The following is a 17,320-nucleotide window of genomic DNA, read 5'->3' on the forward strand; positions in this document are numbered from 1 at the left end:
AGGGGGGATCTCGACCAACGTCTTAATTTCTCTCCCCTCCTCCTCCTCCTCCTTTTTTTTTCCCCCTCACAGAGTCCCCTGTCTTCACTTTGTTGCTTAAAAGGTAGAAGGAGCTGAGCACTAATTACAGGGTTGGTGGTTCAACTCTCAGCTCCTTGTATCCACGTGTCTAATTGTCCCTGGACAAGACAAACGAGCCCCGAGTTGCTCCTGAGGGGCTGCACGTTGTGTGTCAGCTCCATTATCTCCTGAATACACACACAGTTATGGTAGACAAGTGCCATACACCGATCAGGAATAACATTATGACCACCTTCCTAATATTGTGTAGGTCTCTCTTGTGCCTCCAGAATAGTTGTGACTCATCAGAGAACGGACATGGACCTTCTGAGGGTGTCCTGTGGTGTCTGGCAACAGGATCCACACAAATGCCAGGTCCAGCAGTTTCCCAGCAGAACATTGTATTGTCACAAGATGGTCAATGTTATTTACTTCTCCTGTCAGTGGTTTTAGGGTTTATGTTCTGCCTGATCAGTGTCTATGTGCAGTCCATCTACTATTTACTCACCAGTGGGCTGAATACGGAGCTGAGTCTTGTCGCTCTGCTTGCGGGTCATGGCGAACCAGCTTCCGTCTGTATCCTGAATCCACTCAGCAGCCTGGCAGTAGAGCAGTCCCTGGTCTACTGGCTGCAGCTTATGAATGGTCAGCCTGTAGGCGGTGGCGCTGGTTTTATCCAACCTGAGGTCCCCTGCAGCCATCCTCTGTCGATACGGTCCCCCAGAGCGCAAAACAAAGTCCCTCGACAAAGTGACCAACTCCTGAGGCGGGGCGGCCGCGTCCTCCGGGGACCGCAAGTACCAGCCCACCGACAGGTGGGTGTGCTGCATTGTGGTCCGAGACACCTCGCAGGTAAGCTGTAACGTGTCGCCCTCCACTTTGGACAGAGTCTGGGCTGGAGCCGTTACTGTCAGGGAGTCAGCGATGACTGCAAAGGAAACGCAAGAAGAAAGTTATCACTCAGAGTCAGGATAAGTGAAGACTTATACATTATTGATTACACATTTTAGAAAAGTGTTGTCTGGTCACTTAAATAATACATGAACACTCTGTCTAAACAATTCTGAATAGCATGCAATGTTGTGGTTGTTGTTAAATGTGGAGGGCTAGGAAAATTGTTTGTTTTTTTGCCATGTGCAACTAATAGAGATGTGAAAATAGGCAGGCAATCTGCTGTAAGCAGTTAATAATCTGATTAACTCCGGGAAAAGGTGCGAAGAAAAGGTGTTATTGCAAACAAGTTTTAGTTTTGAGGTGACTGCCCTCTATTTCTGCATCCACATATGACTTTCACATGTCACTGTGTGTTGATGGCTTTTTCTCTATCTCACAAATCCAGATGTCTCCAGAGACCTCTCTGACACTTCTCTCAGACGGATTACATCCCACATGGTTTGCTGCAGCCAACGTGACACAATGACATCTTACGACGACAATCCCTCTCACCAAAAACTTTTCCAGACATTTTTTTTTATGATCACTCATACTAAATATACAAACGGCAAGTTAAAATTACTGTAATGAATTCAGCCCAGCCCTTCTATCTACAATGCAACTGAGAATAAAGGACTGAATCCAAGCCAGATGGTTGAGAATTACGGAGATGAGAGAGAGAGAGAGAGGAAAGTCAATCGTGAGGAAGCAAAAGAGACATCAAGATGGGATAATTTCGGAGAGCAGGCCTGGAAACGGTCCACGCGCCGACAAAAATAAACACGCATAGCTTTTAAAAGCAACCGGTTTTAGCTAAAGGGGTATTTTTGGAGGACGCCGCTGTACGTACGTACGCACACGCGTGTACGTGTGAAGGCAGAAAAAGTATTGGATTCAAGATTAAAATACATAACCTGACGAGCAAAAGGAAGAAAAAAAAGCCATAAGGTCGAGACGTGGCAGGGAGGTCGAGGTTTAGAACCACTGGTTTTAAGCTACGCCCGGATAAAATGAATTGAGCAAATAATGCAAGGAGACGCTTTCTTGCATTGCCATGTAGCGACTGAGGGAATTTCTGAAAAGCCGGAAAATTGAAGTGCATTGTGCGGGTTTATGCTGGTGGAGTGCTTTGTCAAGATGTTTGACTACTGGGGCTCTTAGGGGATTGTCATTGTGAAGACTACAATTCAGCATATTTGAGGCCCGTGTTCTCTTTAAGTCACTTGCTGGGACTCGACGCAGGAACAAGCTTCATTCCAAGGTGCACTACAGAGTTTTTTTTTTTTTCTACCAGTGGGCATCCATCTGCATAATTCCTAACCTCAAACATCGAGCACTGTGAAGATAAATATCATTATCATGTGCAGTAATTAATTTTGGATTCTTATTATATAGTACTGCAAACATGACTAGCAGTGATACTACATTTGCTGCTTTTATCATATCTTATTATATCTTATCACAGCCCTGCATCATTTTTTATGCAAGTATGTATAGTATCTGCATGCACACGCGCACGGCGTGTGCCTTTGTGTGCCTTTGTGTGCGAAGCTGTGCGATCACGGGCCCCTGCGCAAAAGCGCGAGCAAGGCTTTGAGACGGCGAGAACAGAGAAACAGACACCACTAATGAAACAAACGCGGGAACAAAGACGAACACATCAGAGGAAGAAAAAAAAAAAAAAAGTATATAGAGTAGGTTGAAAAGAAGAGCCTTGACATCTGGTTACTGGAGTTTAACAAGGCACTCAAACAGAGAAACGATAAAACAAAAGTGGCAGGAGAAGAAGGCGAGTAATCAGGTGGGTCAGGCTCGGTGGCGCTCTAATAAGACGCTGCATCCAGGAGATCTATATTCTAAGTAAGTCCAAACAAGAATACAACAGTTTTTTCTGCAATAGTTTGATGCATTTCTGAAAATACTGACACGGTCTGACTGAAAATTACTTCTAATGCTCTTCTCATTACCATGAGTTCTTAAAAATCTGTGTAGCGGCGAGGGATGCAAATTGTAGTCATGGGCAACAGTAAAACCCATCTTGCTGATAAATTTGTTTGTCGGCTGCGAGATAAAATGACTAACGTGGGAATCTTGCTGGGCCGGTGGTTGAGTTTATTTTTCGAATCCTTTATTTATAAGGGATTAGGGTGAGGTTTGAACTGCAGGGTGATAATTGTTCAGTATAATCATTAACTTTCGGCAGGTTCGCTGTGATCTTGTGAGACCGTTTCGAGAGATGTGAATTGTTGAAATGAATGATGCTGAGCATGAGCGTTAAAGAAATGAACGTAAGTGACTCATAATCAGTTCGATCGTTTGCATTTCTGCACACTGGGATTGTGATATAATGTTGGTGTAGGACATAACCTTATGAATCACTGCTCGAAAGATTCATTTTGCTTTTTATAGCAGATGCAGCTTACTCTCAGTCTCTCTTTCGCCATTAGCCGTTGGCTCTGAAAACCATTTTTATTATTATTAATATTACACAAGCATCACTAAAGTCCAGTTCTCTCACTCTGACACTCCAGTCAACAATGAGTGAACGGCAAAGACACACCGTTGCCACAACAACACACCTACGCTACAACCTGCCGTCGCCATGGCAACCCTCCCACATGATGCAGAGGGCCTTTGAGAACAGTCAGGAGTTACTATAACAACCGCACGCGGCAACACCAACCCAGTTCTGAGGCCGTCTCTCATCCCCTCCGCAGACACACCTAAGGAGTCTGAGCGCAGCGGGCGGCGCCTTCGCGTCCCCCCCGGGGCCCGCTTCTTTAGATTTCGTGTCCCAACCAGATTCCTGCGCGCGGATGTGTCGGGAGGACAGGACCAATCAGTTAACAGCCCAGTTTTTCCAAGCGTCGGGCCGAGGTTGTGAACACACCAAGATCCTCCAATAGCCCCACTGACCTCAATCTGGGAAGGATTAGGAACAACATGAGATGGCATTCTCTGGCACACGCACAAACACACACTGATGTTCGTCCCTTGCGAGGACATTGTTCTTATTATACCTGCTATGTGCCGATTTACACCACAACAACAACCTTTAAAAATCTCAATTGATGCCATTTTTTCCTTGTAGTCAACAAATCCCAGAAATTGACCAAAGCCAGCAGTGAATATATCTTACTACTGAGCGCAGCCAAAGAACTGGTCACGCCCGGGCAAATAACCTACTTTGTTGAACAAGTATATTTGCTTGTCCCCCGTCAAAACTGAGCCAAAGGCTTCAGCTGTCATCTGAAAACTATTATAAACACATCCCTGTGAGCCACACTGTTGCGCTGGGTAACACGCTTCTTCATTAAAAGGAACTCAGGCAGCAAGCAGTGGTTTATTTTAAGTGACTACAAGTCCTGCAGAGATAATTACTAGCTCACCAAGGGAAGGATTCACAAAGATACACTTTGACTATAGATTAGATCTAATCAACAGTGAGACAGGCGACTTTCTGTTTGCGTCTGTAATAAAAAGGAATATGTACACCGATCAGCCGCAACATTAAAACCACTGACAGGAGAAGTAAATAACATCGACCATCTTGTGACAATACAATGTTCTGCTGGGAAACCTTTAGATCTGGCATTCGTGTGCATGTTACTTACATTTACGACCCACCCAGACCAGACCAGACCAGGCACCCCCACCCCATAGCAGCCATCCCCAGCAGGATGCAGCCTGCTTTTATAAAACTTCCCCTAAATTGGTATCAATCCACTGCCGGAAATAGTATCTGACAAATAACATTTACAATTAAACTGCATCAAGAATGAAGCCAGATTTACGACTCTGCATCAGATATATGCCGTAGGTACAACAGACACAGCCCAGAAATGCATCCACACGTCGCGTCAACGCACATAGCAACAGCTGTGATTGGACTGAAATCCGGTGCCTTGTCCATACCTCTTAGTGGCCAATCAAGCACAGAAAATCCTCCCTCCTTCTGCCTCCTACACAACACCAACTCAGAAGTCAGCGGTCTAAGATTTAATAACTTCAGCTCCAACATGAGCTGCCCGGTTCCAGATTGCATTGTTTGAAGCACACAGAGATATTTAACTTAGCTGACTAATCACCGACTAGTGTTTTAGCGGCATAATTACAAAATGATTGCAAACGCACTGACAAGCACTGGTAAGAATTTTAATAAACCATTACGCGAGTAGATCCGCTGCAGGAGTATTAACCTTATATCTGAGCTTAGATCTGAGTGCACCAGTAAAAGACTTGCGCGCTGATAGTTTTGGCCATTTGTTGAAAATGTTTCGAATCTCCCCGGCTTAACAACAAACGGGCAGACTTTAAAATTAGCATTACGACAGATGGCTATTATTAATACGGTTGGAGGAGGTTTTAATAAACTGATTTAATATCCCCTCACTAACCCTGGCAAAATTGCAGAGCGCCGAAGCTAATGAGAATGCCTCCTTTCACTGCATCCTCAAAACATCTTCATCTTCGTGCTCGCTCCCGTGCATGTGCCTGCTGTCCTCATTACCATAAAATAAATAAACAATTTATGTAGTTTATGAAAGATTTCAGATGATTTTCCTCATTTGTATCACATCTGCGGAGGCTGGAATCCGTAATTAAAACATTTTTTCACCATCAATAAGGTAATCTCTCAAATTTTGAGATGGAAATTCACATGTAAGCACGTGATGAAAAGCACGCCCATGTTATTCTGACGCAGTAGCTGTCAAAGCTCTATAAATCTTTAAAACTCTCTTCCTGCTCTACCTCATCTGCAATTTCTGCTTTCATCTCCCTCCACTCTCCATCTTGCCCTACTCTTTCAGCCCTCTGAAGTGAGTGACGGTTGTCATCCCTCAAGCTGGCCTTTTAAGTCCGGTCACACAGGAATAGGACTGGGGTGGGCACAAAGACACAACAACGGAGGGAAAGGGATTTTGCAAAGATGACATGCGGAGAAAAAGACGATAATTTATTAAGTCTGATCTCCGCGTGAAACCAAACTTTTTAACATCTCCCTGCAGCGCTTGAGCTGGCTATTGAAGTTGCAGCAGCATCAAATATTCCTCACAGAAAAGAAAGACGCACCAGGAAATCAAATAGCATTGTTTGTTTGTCTTTTTTTCCCAGATAGGAGTGTTTGTGTTTTTAAATAGGGCAAAAAACAACAGATAATGGAGATCCAACCTCCCAACGTTTTCTGCGCCATCTCTCCGACGTGATCTCATCGTGAGAGAGCCATATTACTCTCTGGATGTTGACGCTGATACAAATGTTCAGGCTCACAATAGCATGCAATCTTTCCAATCAACTACGCACACTCAACACGTGTGTGCACCGTGAACTGTATAAATATGGACAAAGTGTCTCCACTTCCTTACATTGGTTAAACTGACGCAATTTTCCGGTGGACAAGTTATGTTGGCGGACAAAGAAAGGTTGGATTATACACTGAGCGGTTGGCATGGCAACTGGCGGTCACCATTATATCACATCCTGTTTCTATAGCGTCAACTAACCAACTGAAACTGAAATTGACTCTTGAACATGCATCAACATTATACTGACTACCTACAAAACCATCCTTGAAAAAAATTATTTGACGTGTATTTTAGTGTTTAAATGTGGCTCAAGTCCCGCCCACTAACACGGAGGGGGTTGGGCTTATGTCCTATACTGCAGCCAGTCACCAGGGAGAGCATTACTTGCTTTGGCTTCACTTTTGAGGAGCAGTTCCATCGTCCATCTTTATACCGTCTGTGGTGTGCACCCACACAAAAGTTTCACACTTTGAGATCTCAGTCCAAAACTGTCACAAGAGGGTGCATAAAGGTGAGAGGAGCAAGTTTGTGACTAGATTCCAAACCTGCAGGAGTAAAATTAAACTGTAGTTGTAGCACTGCTAAGGGATGTTATTTGGCCTCACTGTCACCATTCACGTTGGATGGGGTTGAATCAGCACTTTGCCAGTCACATCAGACCTGTAAACCCTTACATTTTAGGGTCGTGGCACACCAAGGCAACGGTTGGTAAGCCAATTCAAATATTTTCTCAATGCCATGATGATATGAAATTAATACAGTATAGCTCAGACTGATCGGCATGTTGGTGGACAAAGAAATGTTGGATTGTACACCGAGACCACTTATAGTAGCTCCTCCGGTTTCCGCCTTTTGAATGATGCACATAGACAACTGGCAGCTGCTGGTATGGAGAGTCATTTCCTTTCACACCGATGCAGTACGTACGTGCTAGCTGGCCGTTGGCTGTTGTGTTTGCGGTGTGTTCAGGTGCTACTTTTTGGTCCAGACACAAGGGAGACAAGGCACCGTCAGGTTTTGTTGCAAGTAGTTTTTTAAAGTAGGCTTGGCGTGGCCTTTTGATTGTTGCTTGCTTAGAGATTATCTGGGTGCACTTTCATATTTTGCTTGATTAAAACTAAACCAAATCTAAAGCAAGAAAACAAGCAAAGTAGGCTACGGACAGAGGTGAACACATACATTTGGCCTTTACTGTATGTCAACAGTACTGCTGCCAGGCACTGCAGATGTTCATCCACAGCTGAAGTGGTTACCACTTTTCAGTAATGGTCTTAAGTGTCTGTTTGTGTGTGTGTGTGTTGCTGCAAAGCGAACGGCCATTTGGCAAAGCCAGTAGGGTAATTACTGTTAATTACTCTGTGAAACTAAGAGTACTGCTGAGAGGAAAACAGAGCGAGTGGGCGATCCTCAGCTCAACTTCACGTGAGTCCAGCCTCCTCGCTGAGCTGACGTCACTTGCTGACCCGGGACGCCTGCAACGCATGCAGGCGTACCGGGTCAGGAAGTAACAGAGATTAATGGAGAAACTGTGCCTACACCTGTCTTTCGCATTCTTGTTATCTAATATCTTGCTCATTCACACCCTCCGCTCCTTTGTTCTTCTCTGTCAGAGCTGCCGATGAGTCAGAAGGAGGGATGAGATGGTTCAACTGGGAAAGTGGTCGACAGGAGGGCAGAGACGGAAGATGAAGGAAGATGGTGAGGATGTAGACGAAGAGGAAAAGGAAGAGCAAAGATGAGGAACAAAGTGGCCGTACTGCTACGTCCCACATTCCACCACACACACCAACTCCTCCTGATTCCAATGCGGGAAGTGAAAAAAGCATTTCAGATAGATTATTATTATTCTGTTTGTAGCCTATATATAGACGGTGTACTTGTCACCCTTTCTTCAGTACCCTAAAATCATGCACAGACTAATATAAATCTGCCAAACAACAGAGTGAGCACTTTCTCAGGAGACTGGGATATCAAGCATTTACAAAACACTGTGAGCAACTAGTAGAGCAAACCCTGACAAACTCATGTCTACACGCCATCCCCAAGAGCCTGTAAGTGATAATAGGGGCAGGATGCAGAGTAAAGAAGAACATAAAAGTCAAAGTAAGGCTCATGACTTGGAGCCAAAGAAAAAAGAGATGCGGGAACTCGCTTTAGAAGAAAGGGGTGAGCGGAAAAAAAGACAACAGGAGCTGAATGTTGCCATTGGGGATGTGGGCGATTGGTCTGGGGATACATCCATAATACAACACACGTGCATGATCAGATGTGCCCGGTGCCTAATTGAATCTACGCTGCAGAACACAACTCGTTTCCTGTGCTTTTTATTATGCAATACCGGCGTCGACTGATCTCGTTATTTTAGATTATTCTGACATCACTTATACAAACGAGTGCTTGATTTCTGAAAGAGAATAACAAAAGCACACTTTGTATTTCCAGCCCTCTAACATTGTCTTGAACGGTAAAAGGCCGTGCTGCAACCACCACTGCTTGAAAACATGTAAGCGCCTTTAAGTCCAATGCCACTGACCACGGCATGTGGCTCCAACTGTCTCCCATTCAAAAAGTGTCTCGACAGACACCGACTCCATCTACATTTTCAATAAGTGATTATGTCTCCGCTAAATTTGGGCAATCTAATAAGAGCACTGGTGGTCATTTCGGAAATCATTTAATAAGATTTGAAGCGTTACAGATAGGCTTTGGTGTCTGGTGTGTGACAGCTGTGATTGACAAGGCTCATCTGCTGCTCTTCCCAGCTCCTGAACTCAAGCTGACTCAGACTTTTGGAGCTTCTGTTTAAGAAATAAACTGCGATTTCTTCACAGATGCAGAGCTAACGTGTTTGTAACATGGTGTCACGATGACAAGACAGTAAAAAGACCCTTGCTAAATGTCTTTACACAGTATTTTGATACGTTTGGTTATTGTATTGTAACTCAAGTGGGTAACATTAGGTCATTCACAGAGCGGTCAGGTAGCAGGGTGCATTTAAAAACTGTGAAAGTCAGAACACTGTATTCCTTACGCAAAAGATCTTGGCTCAAAAACCATAAGCTGCAACTCTGGACATCAGTCCGGCTTCAGTATAAACTGATGACGTTGCACCTCAGTCTACAGCTGCAGCTAGGCAACAGATCAAGATGACGTTAGCTCCATCAGTTTTTCAAATAACGCCAACTGCCTTTTTATATTTTCTACCTGACTCATATTGAAACAAACATCTTGTGCGAGTGATTTTTTAATATGCACTTGATGTCCACACGCTGGAAAACCGTGGCTAAAGCCTCGCGACCCAGGCAAAATATAAAGAAGGGAAGCCAATATAGCAAACATACACCAGCATCATCGCATCGAGTGGTAATTTGAAGGTTCTGTGGACTCGCTTGCAGCTATCTGCAACTAGCTGACAGCTCTGGGTTTGCAAATAAGTCAACTATTTGACACAGCTACAGCACACCGCCAAAAGGCAGCGTAATGAGTGAATGTTTAATTACCATTTAGGTATGCAGCTAAACGCAACCCGGTACTTTTTAACCACCACATAATTACTGTATCTGCATACGTTTGGCTCTCATTAACTTGCACAGAATATCCTTGAATAACAGCAATATATAAAAGATGTGTTTAAAAAAAATAATAAAAAACATGTCAATCTCCCTCTGCAGATGATTGCAGCCATGCAAAAGGGTAAAAAAAAAAAAATCCTGAGTGTATTCGAGGGCTTAAGACGTTTTGATTTTTGCCCAATGTTGCATATAAACCCTTATCTTTTTTTTTTTTCCTTCACACTTCCTGCGTTCAGCTCTTATGCACAAAGAAGGCCAAAGCACATCTGCGAGTATGAGAGTCACGCTGGAGGTGTCACTCTTTCCTTTTTTTAACAGTAATAACTACGAGCACAATCCCTAAGCAATCCGTCACCACGCAAATAAGGAGCATTTTAAATAAGGAGTTTTCTACGTGTGCTGAAATCTGTAAGCAGGGCTGGATTCAAACATCACCGTTCTGAGTAAGCGGAGAGCAAATACACAGATGCGTTTAATAATATCATTAACTGTTTATTTTGCTATCATATTATCAACCACTGGTTCACATAATCCATGATGTAAACCGTCTGCCTACGACATTTTATAAAAACAAACTTAAACAAATTAGTCACTGATCTGCTTTTCAACGTCTCGCACTATCTCGAGCGATCAGAGGGGCTTCGCTGTCCTATCGCATCGCACCAAATCCAATCTCCGAAAAATGCGTAGAGAGAGATGAAATAGAAATCAGAGTGGGGGTGGCTGAGAGGGCTGAGAGGAGAGGAGAGATGTTAGAGATGATGTTATGAGACTTTCAGCGGGGAGCTGTGAGGTCTCCTGCCAACAGAACACTGCTCTCAGAGCGTGCGCGAGCGTGGGCGTGTGTCCTGCGCCGTTACACAGAGGTCACAGTGACTGAAAGGAAAAGGCCTCTTCATTTAATAAAGGGGTCTCTCAGGCATTCTTTTTCGTCTCCTCACACTGTCGCTCGTGTTCAGGCCCCTCACAATTTTCTCCTCACTCAAGAATTCCTCCTCCCATGCGCTCCCCATCCCTGGCTCCCTCTCTCCACCACACTCCCTTTTCGTTAGACAAGTTGCTTGTCAGCACCCAATTATCACTTATGCTGTTTTTGTCAGCTTCGTTTCTCTTCCAGCTCGTGCTTCTCAAGATGATCTTAGATCACAAGGAGGCCCTTTTTATTGATTCCTCTTTAATCAGCTCGTGCATATCAGTCAGGAAATGATCCTATTGTATTTTATTTTACGCTAAACATCGGCAATGCTTGTAAATGGAGTAACATCGTATCAGTCTGTGTGCAAATGCGTGCAAGGCAGAGAGAAACGCAGGCCCCGGGGACAATTACAGCTCATTATACCTAAAGGTACAAAGCGAGTTGGATTAAAGTTGGGCCGCATCGTTCTCTCTTACAAACCCACCCAAACACACGGATAGTCGAGCCTGAGGGAACAGCTGCTCTCTGACACACACAGATGAGGATAAGTGACTGAGGTATTTCCCCTCTGTGACTCAGCCGCAGTGGGTCACTGAATCACACACAGTCCCGAGGGATGTGCTGCCTATTAACATAGCATTTTAGAGCATACAGTAGGTTAATAACGGAACTCACTGGCACGAGAAATGCTGCCACCAATATTCCAGATAATACAATCTGAGGGCTGCAGGAGATTTCAAGAGCTTACAGATGAATGACGGTGAACATTTTATGTATAATTTAAATAAAGAATGTAAAAAACATCGAAAATGTCCAGGATAAAATGCTAAGGTTTAGCATATTAGTAGCCTAAAGCCGCTGTAATCAATACCATCGCATTAACAAGTAACTGCAGCTCCTTAAAATGTCAAAGGTGTCCCTCTTGAGAAAAGTATCCAGAGAAAGGTATCTTACAGCCCCACCTACTTTAAGGAACATTTAGTGTCTTTTGGCATTTTAATGCCTTCCAACTAACTACACTTTATTTTCAGTTTATTGCTCTCAAGAGCCTCGTTTCCAGCAGCGACGTGCAGCCTTTTCCAGCTAAAAGCTCCGATAAGCCTACTATATTTTACCGACCCAGCGCCATGGTTGGTGACAAGCTGGGGAATATGTGGAAAGGGAAAAACAAAGCTGAAAAGAAATTCACCAGAAACACTAATTTAATGCCGTAATGCTGAGTGAATAAAGCAGTGACTGACTGCTGACATGTCGGTCTGAGAGCCACGACACACAGAAGCCGACGGTTCGGGAGCTTGCCGGTGTCAGGTAGTCGAAAAGCATCTAGTTTTGGTGACGTGTCCTGCACCGCCGCCACTAGTTGAATCTCTGACGGCGGCTTTCAGGCCAATTAAACACGTCGAATCAGCGGCGGGTGCATCGGTTAGAGAGCTCACTCTGACTAGCTGTTCAGCGAACCAGTCTACGAGAAGCAAAACAAATGTGACTGAATGCAAAAGTTTCCAAGCCAGTCCTAGCTTTTCTGGTTTTCCCTTTTTGATGAGGATTGCAGGCTACTATGAAGACTTATTTTTACTCGTGTTGCTAGCTGGCCATTGACTATAATTTTTGAGGTGTGTTCAAGTGCAACTTTTTGGTCTAGTTGACATTTGTCACTGGTAATCCTCGCAACTAACAAAAGAAATAAATCTGAAGAAGACTAAAATAAAGCTTTAGCAATATGGTATTTCTTGAAACACTCAAATGGAAAATAATTAAATGGCACAAACAGTAAAAGTATATGATGCGTGATTTCCTGGTTATTTGCATGGGCTTTATACATGTGTCCAGGTTTTCTCGCTGTAAGTGACGGGCAGGGAGACAAAAGCAGAAAGTGGGAGGAGAGAAGAAAAGAAAGATGGGCAGTGAGTGAAGGAGTGGGCTTTGTTATTGCAGCAGGAGAATGGTGACGCTACGTTAAAAGGCTGAATGTTGCGATAAGAGAGGGATCCGTGGTGAGAAGAGGCTTTCAAATATGAGACGTTGTTTACACAAAAGGCAGAAGGGGGGGGGGGGGGATTTAACACGAACTAAGATGCGCGCAAACTTGCACGGGCGCACACATGCGCGGGCGCACACATGCACGTACACAACGTGACACCTCTCACTGAGGCCCGGCCAGGAAATGAGCCTGAGCCCGAGTGCGTTGGGAAGATGGAGCGTAAGCGAGAGATTAAAAGGCAAGGCGTGAGAGGAGGGGTAGTCTGAAGAGAGGTGGGAGTATGAAAGACAAATCTTCCTAAGAGCATTTGAGAGGAGCTGTGTGCAAAGCTATCGTTGACTGAAATCCGTTAGAGCATCAAAGATTTACTCATCATGCCTAAACACATGAAATATTCCCCCGATTCAATGTCACCCTCCTCCTTCCTTTTCTTCTCTATGTTTCTCCTCTTCATCTTCATCAGCTCCAGACCATCTTTATCCGTCTTTCCATCTGTCATACGCCGTCCTTAGTATTCCCCATCTGTGCATGGATTCAGATAACACGCTGTAATCAAGAAGACTGAAATACACACAGACGCCACCCCTGTGTGGCCTTGCTCATCTTTTTTCCACCGCTTCTGTCCTGGAGGTTGTTAGCACATGTGCGGGGCTTTGCTCCGACTGTGGCAACATCGGCACAAGCACACATCCCGGAGTCGTTATAACTTACACACCACCGGCGCGCAGATGCCAGCACGCAACACCCCGTCTACCTACAGGCGCACATGAGCGCACACGAGCACGGGAACATATGCAATCACTCACGCACCTTCCCGCTTCTACTCCATAAACAGCATTTATCACGTATATTATGATTGTACTGTTGCTGGTGGTGCAGGTATTAAAACTAATAAGCTCCATCCCCGCGCTACATTCGCCGCCGCCTCCCCTTCTTTTTCCACCCTCTATAACCCTTACAGGAGCTCCCACCATCTCCCTTCATCTTCTCCCTCCATCATCGCTCCAGCCCCAGATGGTAAAGCACTGTGACCAATTAAAGACTTCCCTGAGGATAGAACCAGTTATAGCCCCAGCCATCTGACCATTTCTACATGCATGTGTGCGTACGTGCATGGACCTTCTAAAACACGTCAACATGATTTAATCAGAGTACAAAGCCTTGCTTTTTTGGCCAGTTCCTCACACCTTTCTCCATAAAAAAAAAAAAAAAAAAGGGAAAACTGGCATGCAAGTCCAGCAATAGTTATCTAAAGCCTGTGCATGCACTCCACAACGACAAGGTCTAGAGCACTGCCTCATTAGAGCAAGGTTGAGTGTGAGGCCGGCCAGGGGTGTAGCATTTTAACTCAACTGTACATGTGTTGTGTTAGTGTACGAGAAACGGTGTCACTGAGAGACAGAGACTAGAGTGTGGCTAAGGGAGGTGGGCAGCGCTCAATGACCAGGCACTCATCCAACAGGGCAGCAGATGAGGGAGCAACTGTCTCTGTGAGCTGCCAGCACTGAGGGGAATTAGGCATATGCCAACCCCACCCCGGCCCTCTCACTTGCTCACACACGCGCGCACACACACACAAACACCTCTCTTTACCCACATCCCAAGGTTGCCACTCCTGCAACAGGGATCAGGTGGCAGCATATGTCCGTCGCAGTCAACCAAGAAGGAGGAACAGTTGTGCCTCTTTCTTTCCGTGTGCGCCGTTTTACACAAAGTGAGCCTTTACTGAAGCTTTTACGTATTTATATGCATGCGGGCATTATTAGAATCCAGCAGAGAGCATAACAGATTTTAGATGGTGGTATGCGCCAGAGATGAGACTTGAGGTCCATCCGGTTTCCTGCCTCCGCGTGGCTTCACCTTACATGAATTTACCCCCTAAGCGTCTCCACTTTTACGTTTCAACTTCTTCACCAGCGCTCCAAAGCAGCCTGAGGCCGGCTCCGCGGCCCACAGTCAACTCCATTACATCAGACGTTTTAACTAAATCTCTGTTTCCCACTGCAAATAATGAGGCCGTGATTAGCACGCTAATGAGGTGGGTGTGATGCTAATATTTAAACTGGTATCATAGAGGGCCACACCTTCTCAAGCCTGCCGATAGAGATGGCTAAAAGCAACTCCTCGCTTACCCTATCTCGGAGAAAAAGTATTGCTGAACATAACAACTGATCTCTGTTGAATGAAAGGTATATATGTGAACCTTCTGACCACACCGACAATCACAGTTGCACGGCATTGGTTTGAGACTGGCAAGTGTTGTATCCACTCTATTTCAATTTGTGCAGCAGGTAAACAAAACTCCACAAAGCTGAATCCAAATAAAAAAAAGGTACTCTGCTGTCCCTGACAATTCAATAAAAGCTAAAAGAATATACTATTCAGGTTTGCCACAGCATTTTCATGACGTGCTGCCGTTTGATTGAGTAGATAGATATTTAACATAATTTGCCGCCTCATATGTCGCCTGCTTTTCTTGCTAAATAACAATCAGCATGCTGGCACAACCAGATGGTTTGCAGCTTATGTGCTTGTGACCACAGCCAGTTGTGATGCACAAATGGCGACATCATTGCCAACCACTCGTTGGCACTGCAAGAAGAATGATTTGCATGGTTAAAGTTGGTCTTCGACAAAGCCGGCGTTCTACTTCTCCAAGCACAGGACACATCAAATGCTTGTCTCGTGCGAGGGCGAGAGCGTCTATCAACGTGCACGGTCTCGCACAAAACGAACGCGTGCAAATGGATTCTGAGGGCTGCGTCTGTCTGTGTCAAAAGGGGTTATCAGATGTACAGCTTGAACCAGGAAAGAACCTGCTGCCACCCATGCGCTCAGATAAGGCTTCAAAGCAGCCGCCAACATCAAACAATGCAAGAGCTAGCCCAAGTGTCCTGGCCCACACTCGCAACCATATGACTGCTCCAGGCTATTACACTGCAAGTTCCACTCTCTACTAACACACATTCTAACAACATGAATACAAACACTCGTTAGCACATTCATTCACATCCATATTCATGCTGAATCCATATTCAAACTGTGGCTGTGCTCTGTTAATCTCACAGAGAAGAGGCAGCAGGCCCCTGAGGGTTAGTGCTTAGCTAAGCTAATCAAATCAACCAGAGGAACAGTGGCACATCTTCAGTCCATTATATAAACATTAATAAACATATACAATCAACACACACCAGCAAATATGCACGTGCACACACACACACACACACACACACGCACACACGCACTTTTTTATTTTATAATTTGTTAACATATTAAATCCTTTCTCATTAGCCTAACTCAAGCGTGGGTGATGAGCTAAATACAGAGCGTCACTGATATAATTCATATTTTCATAAGGGTAACCGTCAAAATTTGCAAGGCAGTGTATGTGCTTGAAAGTGTGTCTGTAGGCTATGAGAGCATTTAGATTCATGTTTAACAGCAACAGTTTCATAATTGGCCCATGATGCTGCTTAGAAGCGATCTCTGAAGCACAAGGCGGGGCATACATGGCCCAGTGTGTCCCCAGATCCGAAACCTGATCCGGGACAAGAGTTGGATCAGTTCCAAATTATATTTAGTTTAATTGGGATGCCAGCAATTATTCTCACCACAGGACAAAAAAAATGTGTTTGAGTGTGAACTGTGACTGCAGGAATAGTGATATGTAAAGAGGCTCTTGATAATTGCGGGTACGTCATGCTGCTGCCAACACAGGCGTTCTCCTTTTGGATCGCATCTAATTATCACCAGGTCTCCTTAGACTGGGTCCCTTTTTGAGAATCTATTAAGGGAATTCAGGTTCATGTGCAGGTTATGACCAGGCCAGTACGGGACTGGGCCTAAAACTTTGGACCCGTGAAGATTTCTAGACTCGTGAACTTTGGTCATCTTTGACGTTGGCAAAGCACGCTGTTAATTTGTCTGATATCCAAACTGCCCTCTAACCAAATGTGCCTGTTTAGTGTTTCCAGGTCACTGCAAGTGAAAGACAATTGGCAATACATAAAGGCTGCCCCGGAGTATCAGAGTAGCAGGTGTCAATACAGTAGGGATGCACTGAAAATTGCTGTGGTTGTTGCTTGCACGTGTTGTTTCGGCGATAAAAGTCCAAAAAATTGCGGCCGAAAAAAACGAAAATGCACTTTCAGGCCATTTTCAACATTTATCGCCGAAACAAACACGGCCGAAACAGGATGTTGTGATGATGCAAGCAACAACCGCAGCAATTTTCGTCGGAAAATGGCCCAAAAGTGCATTTTCGGTTTTTCGGCCAAAATTTTTCCGTGCATCCCTACAATACAGCCACATGTGATTTTGACTCTTCTTAAATGTCGCTGCTCCTCCAAAGCCAGTTAGATTCCAGATTTTATGAGGCCAAATGACAGGTGTGATATCAAAAAAAATATCAATTTGGAATACATTTTATTTCTCCCACCTATCTAATGCATTCGGATATCTCCATTTACACATGTACACACAGCATAGTAGAGCTTGTCCTACAGGAGTAGAGGGTATCAAGGTGTCTCGCGTGTCTGTTCAGCACTGTTTT

At 44.6% G+C, this 17,320-nt stretch overlaps 1 protein-coding gene across 1 annotated transcript in view; it reads right to left on the minus strand.

Annotated features, from left to right (window-relative positions):
- The window catches only part of igsf3 (immunoglobulin superfamily, member 3), a gene marked incomplete at its 5' end in the record, with an annotated part of 54,248 nt that overhangs the window by 28,679 nt on the left and 8,249 nt on the right, over positions 1-17,320 (minus strand). The window contains one exon of the mRNA XM_084544524.1: positions 569-988. Coding sequence (XP_084400650.1) covers positions 569-988 — 420 coding nt within the window. The remainder of the gene's footprint in view (positions 1-568; positions 989-17,320) is intronic.

Source organism: Chelon labrosus (assembly GCF_963514085.1).
Source record: "Chelon labrosus genome assembly, chromosome: 5".
Taxonomy (NCBI): Eukaryota; Metazoa; Chordata; class Actinopteri; order Mugiliformes; family Mugilidae; genus Chelon; species Chelon labrosus.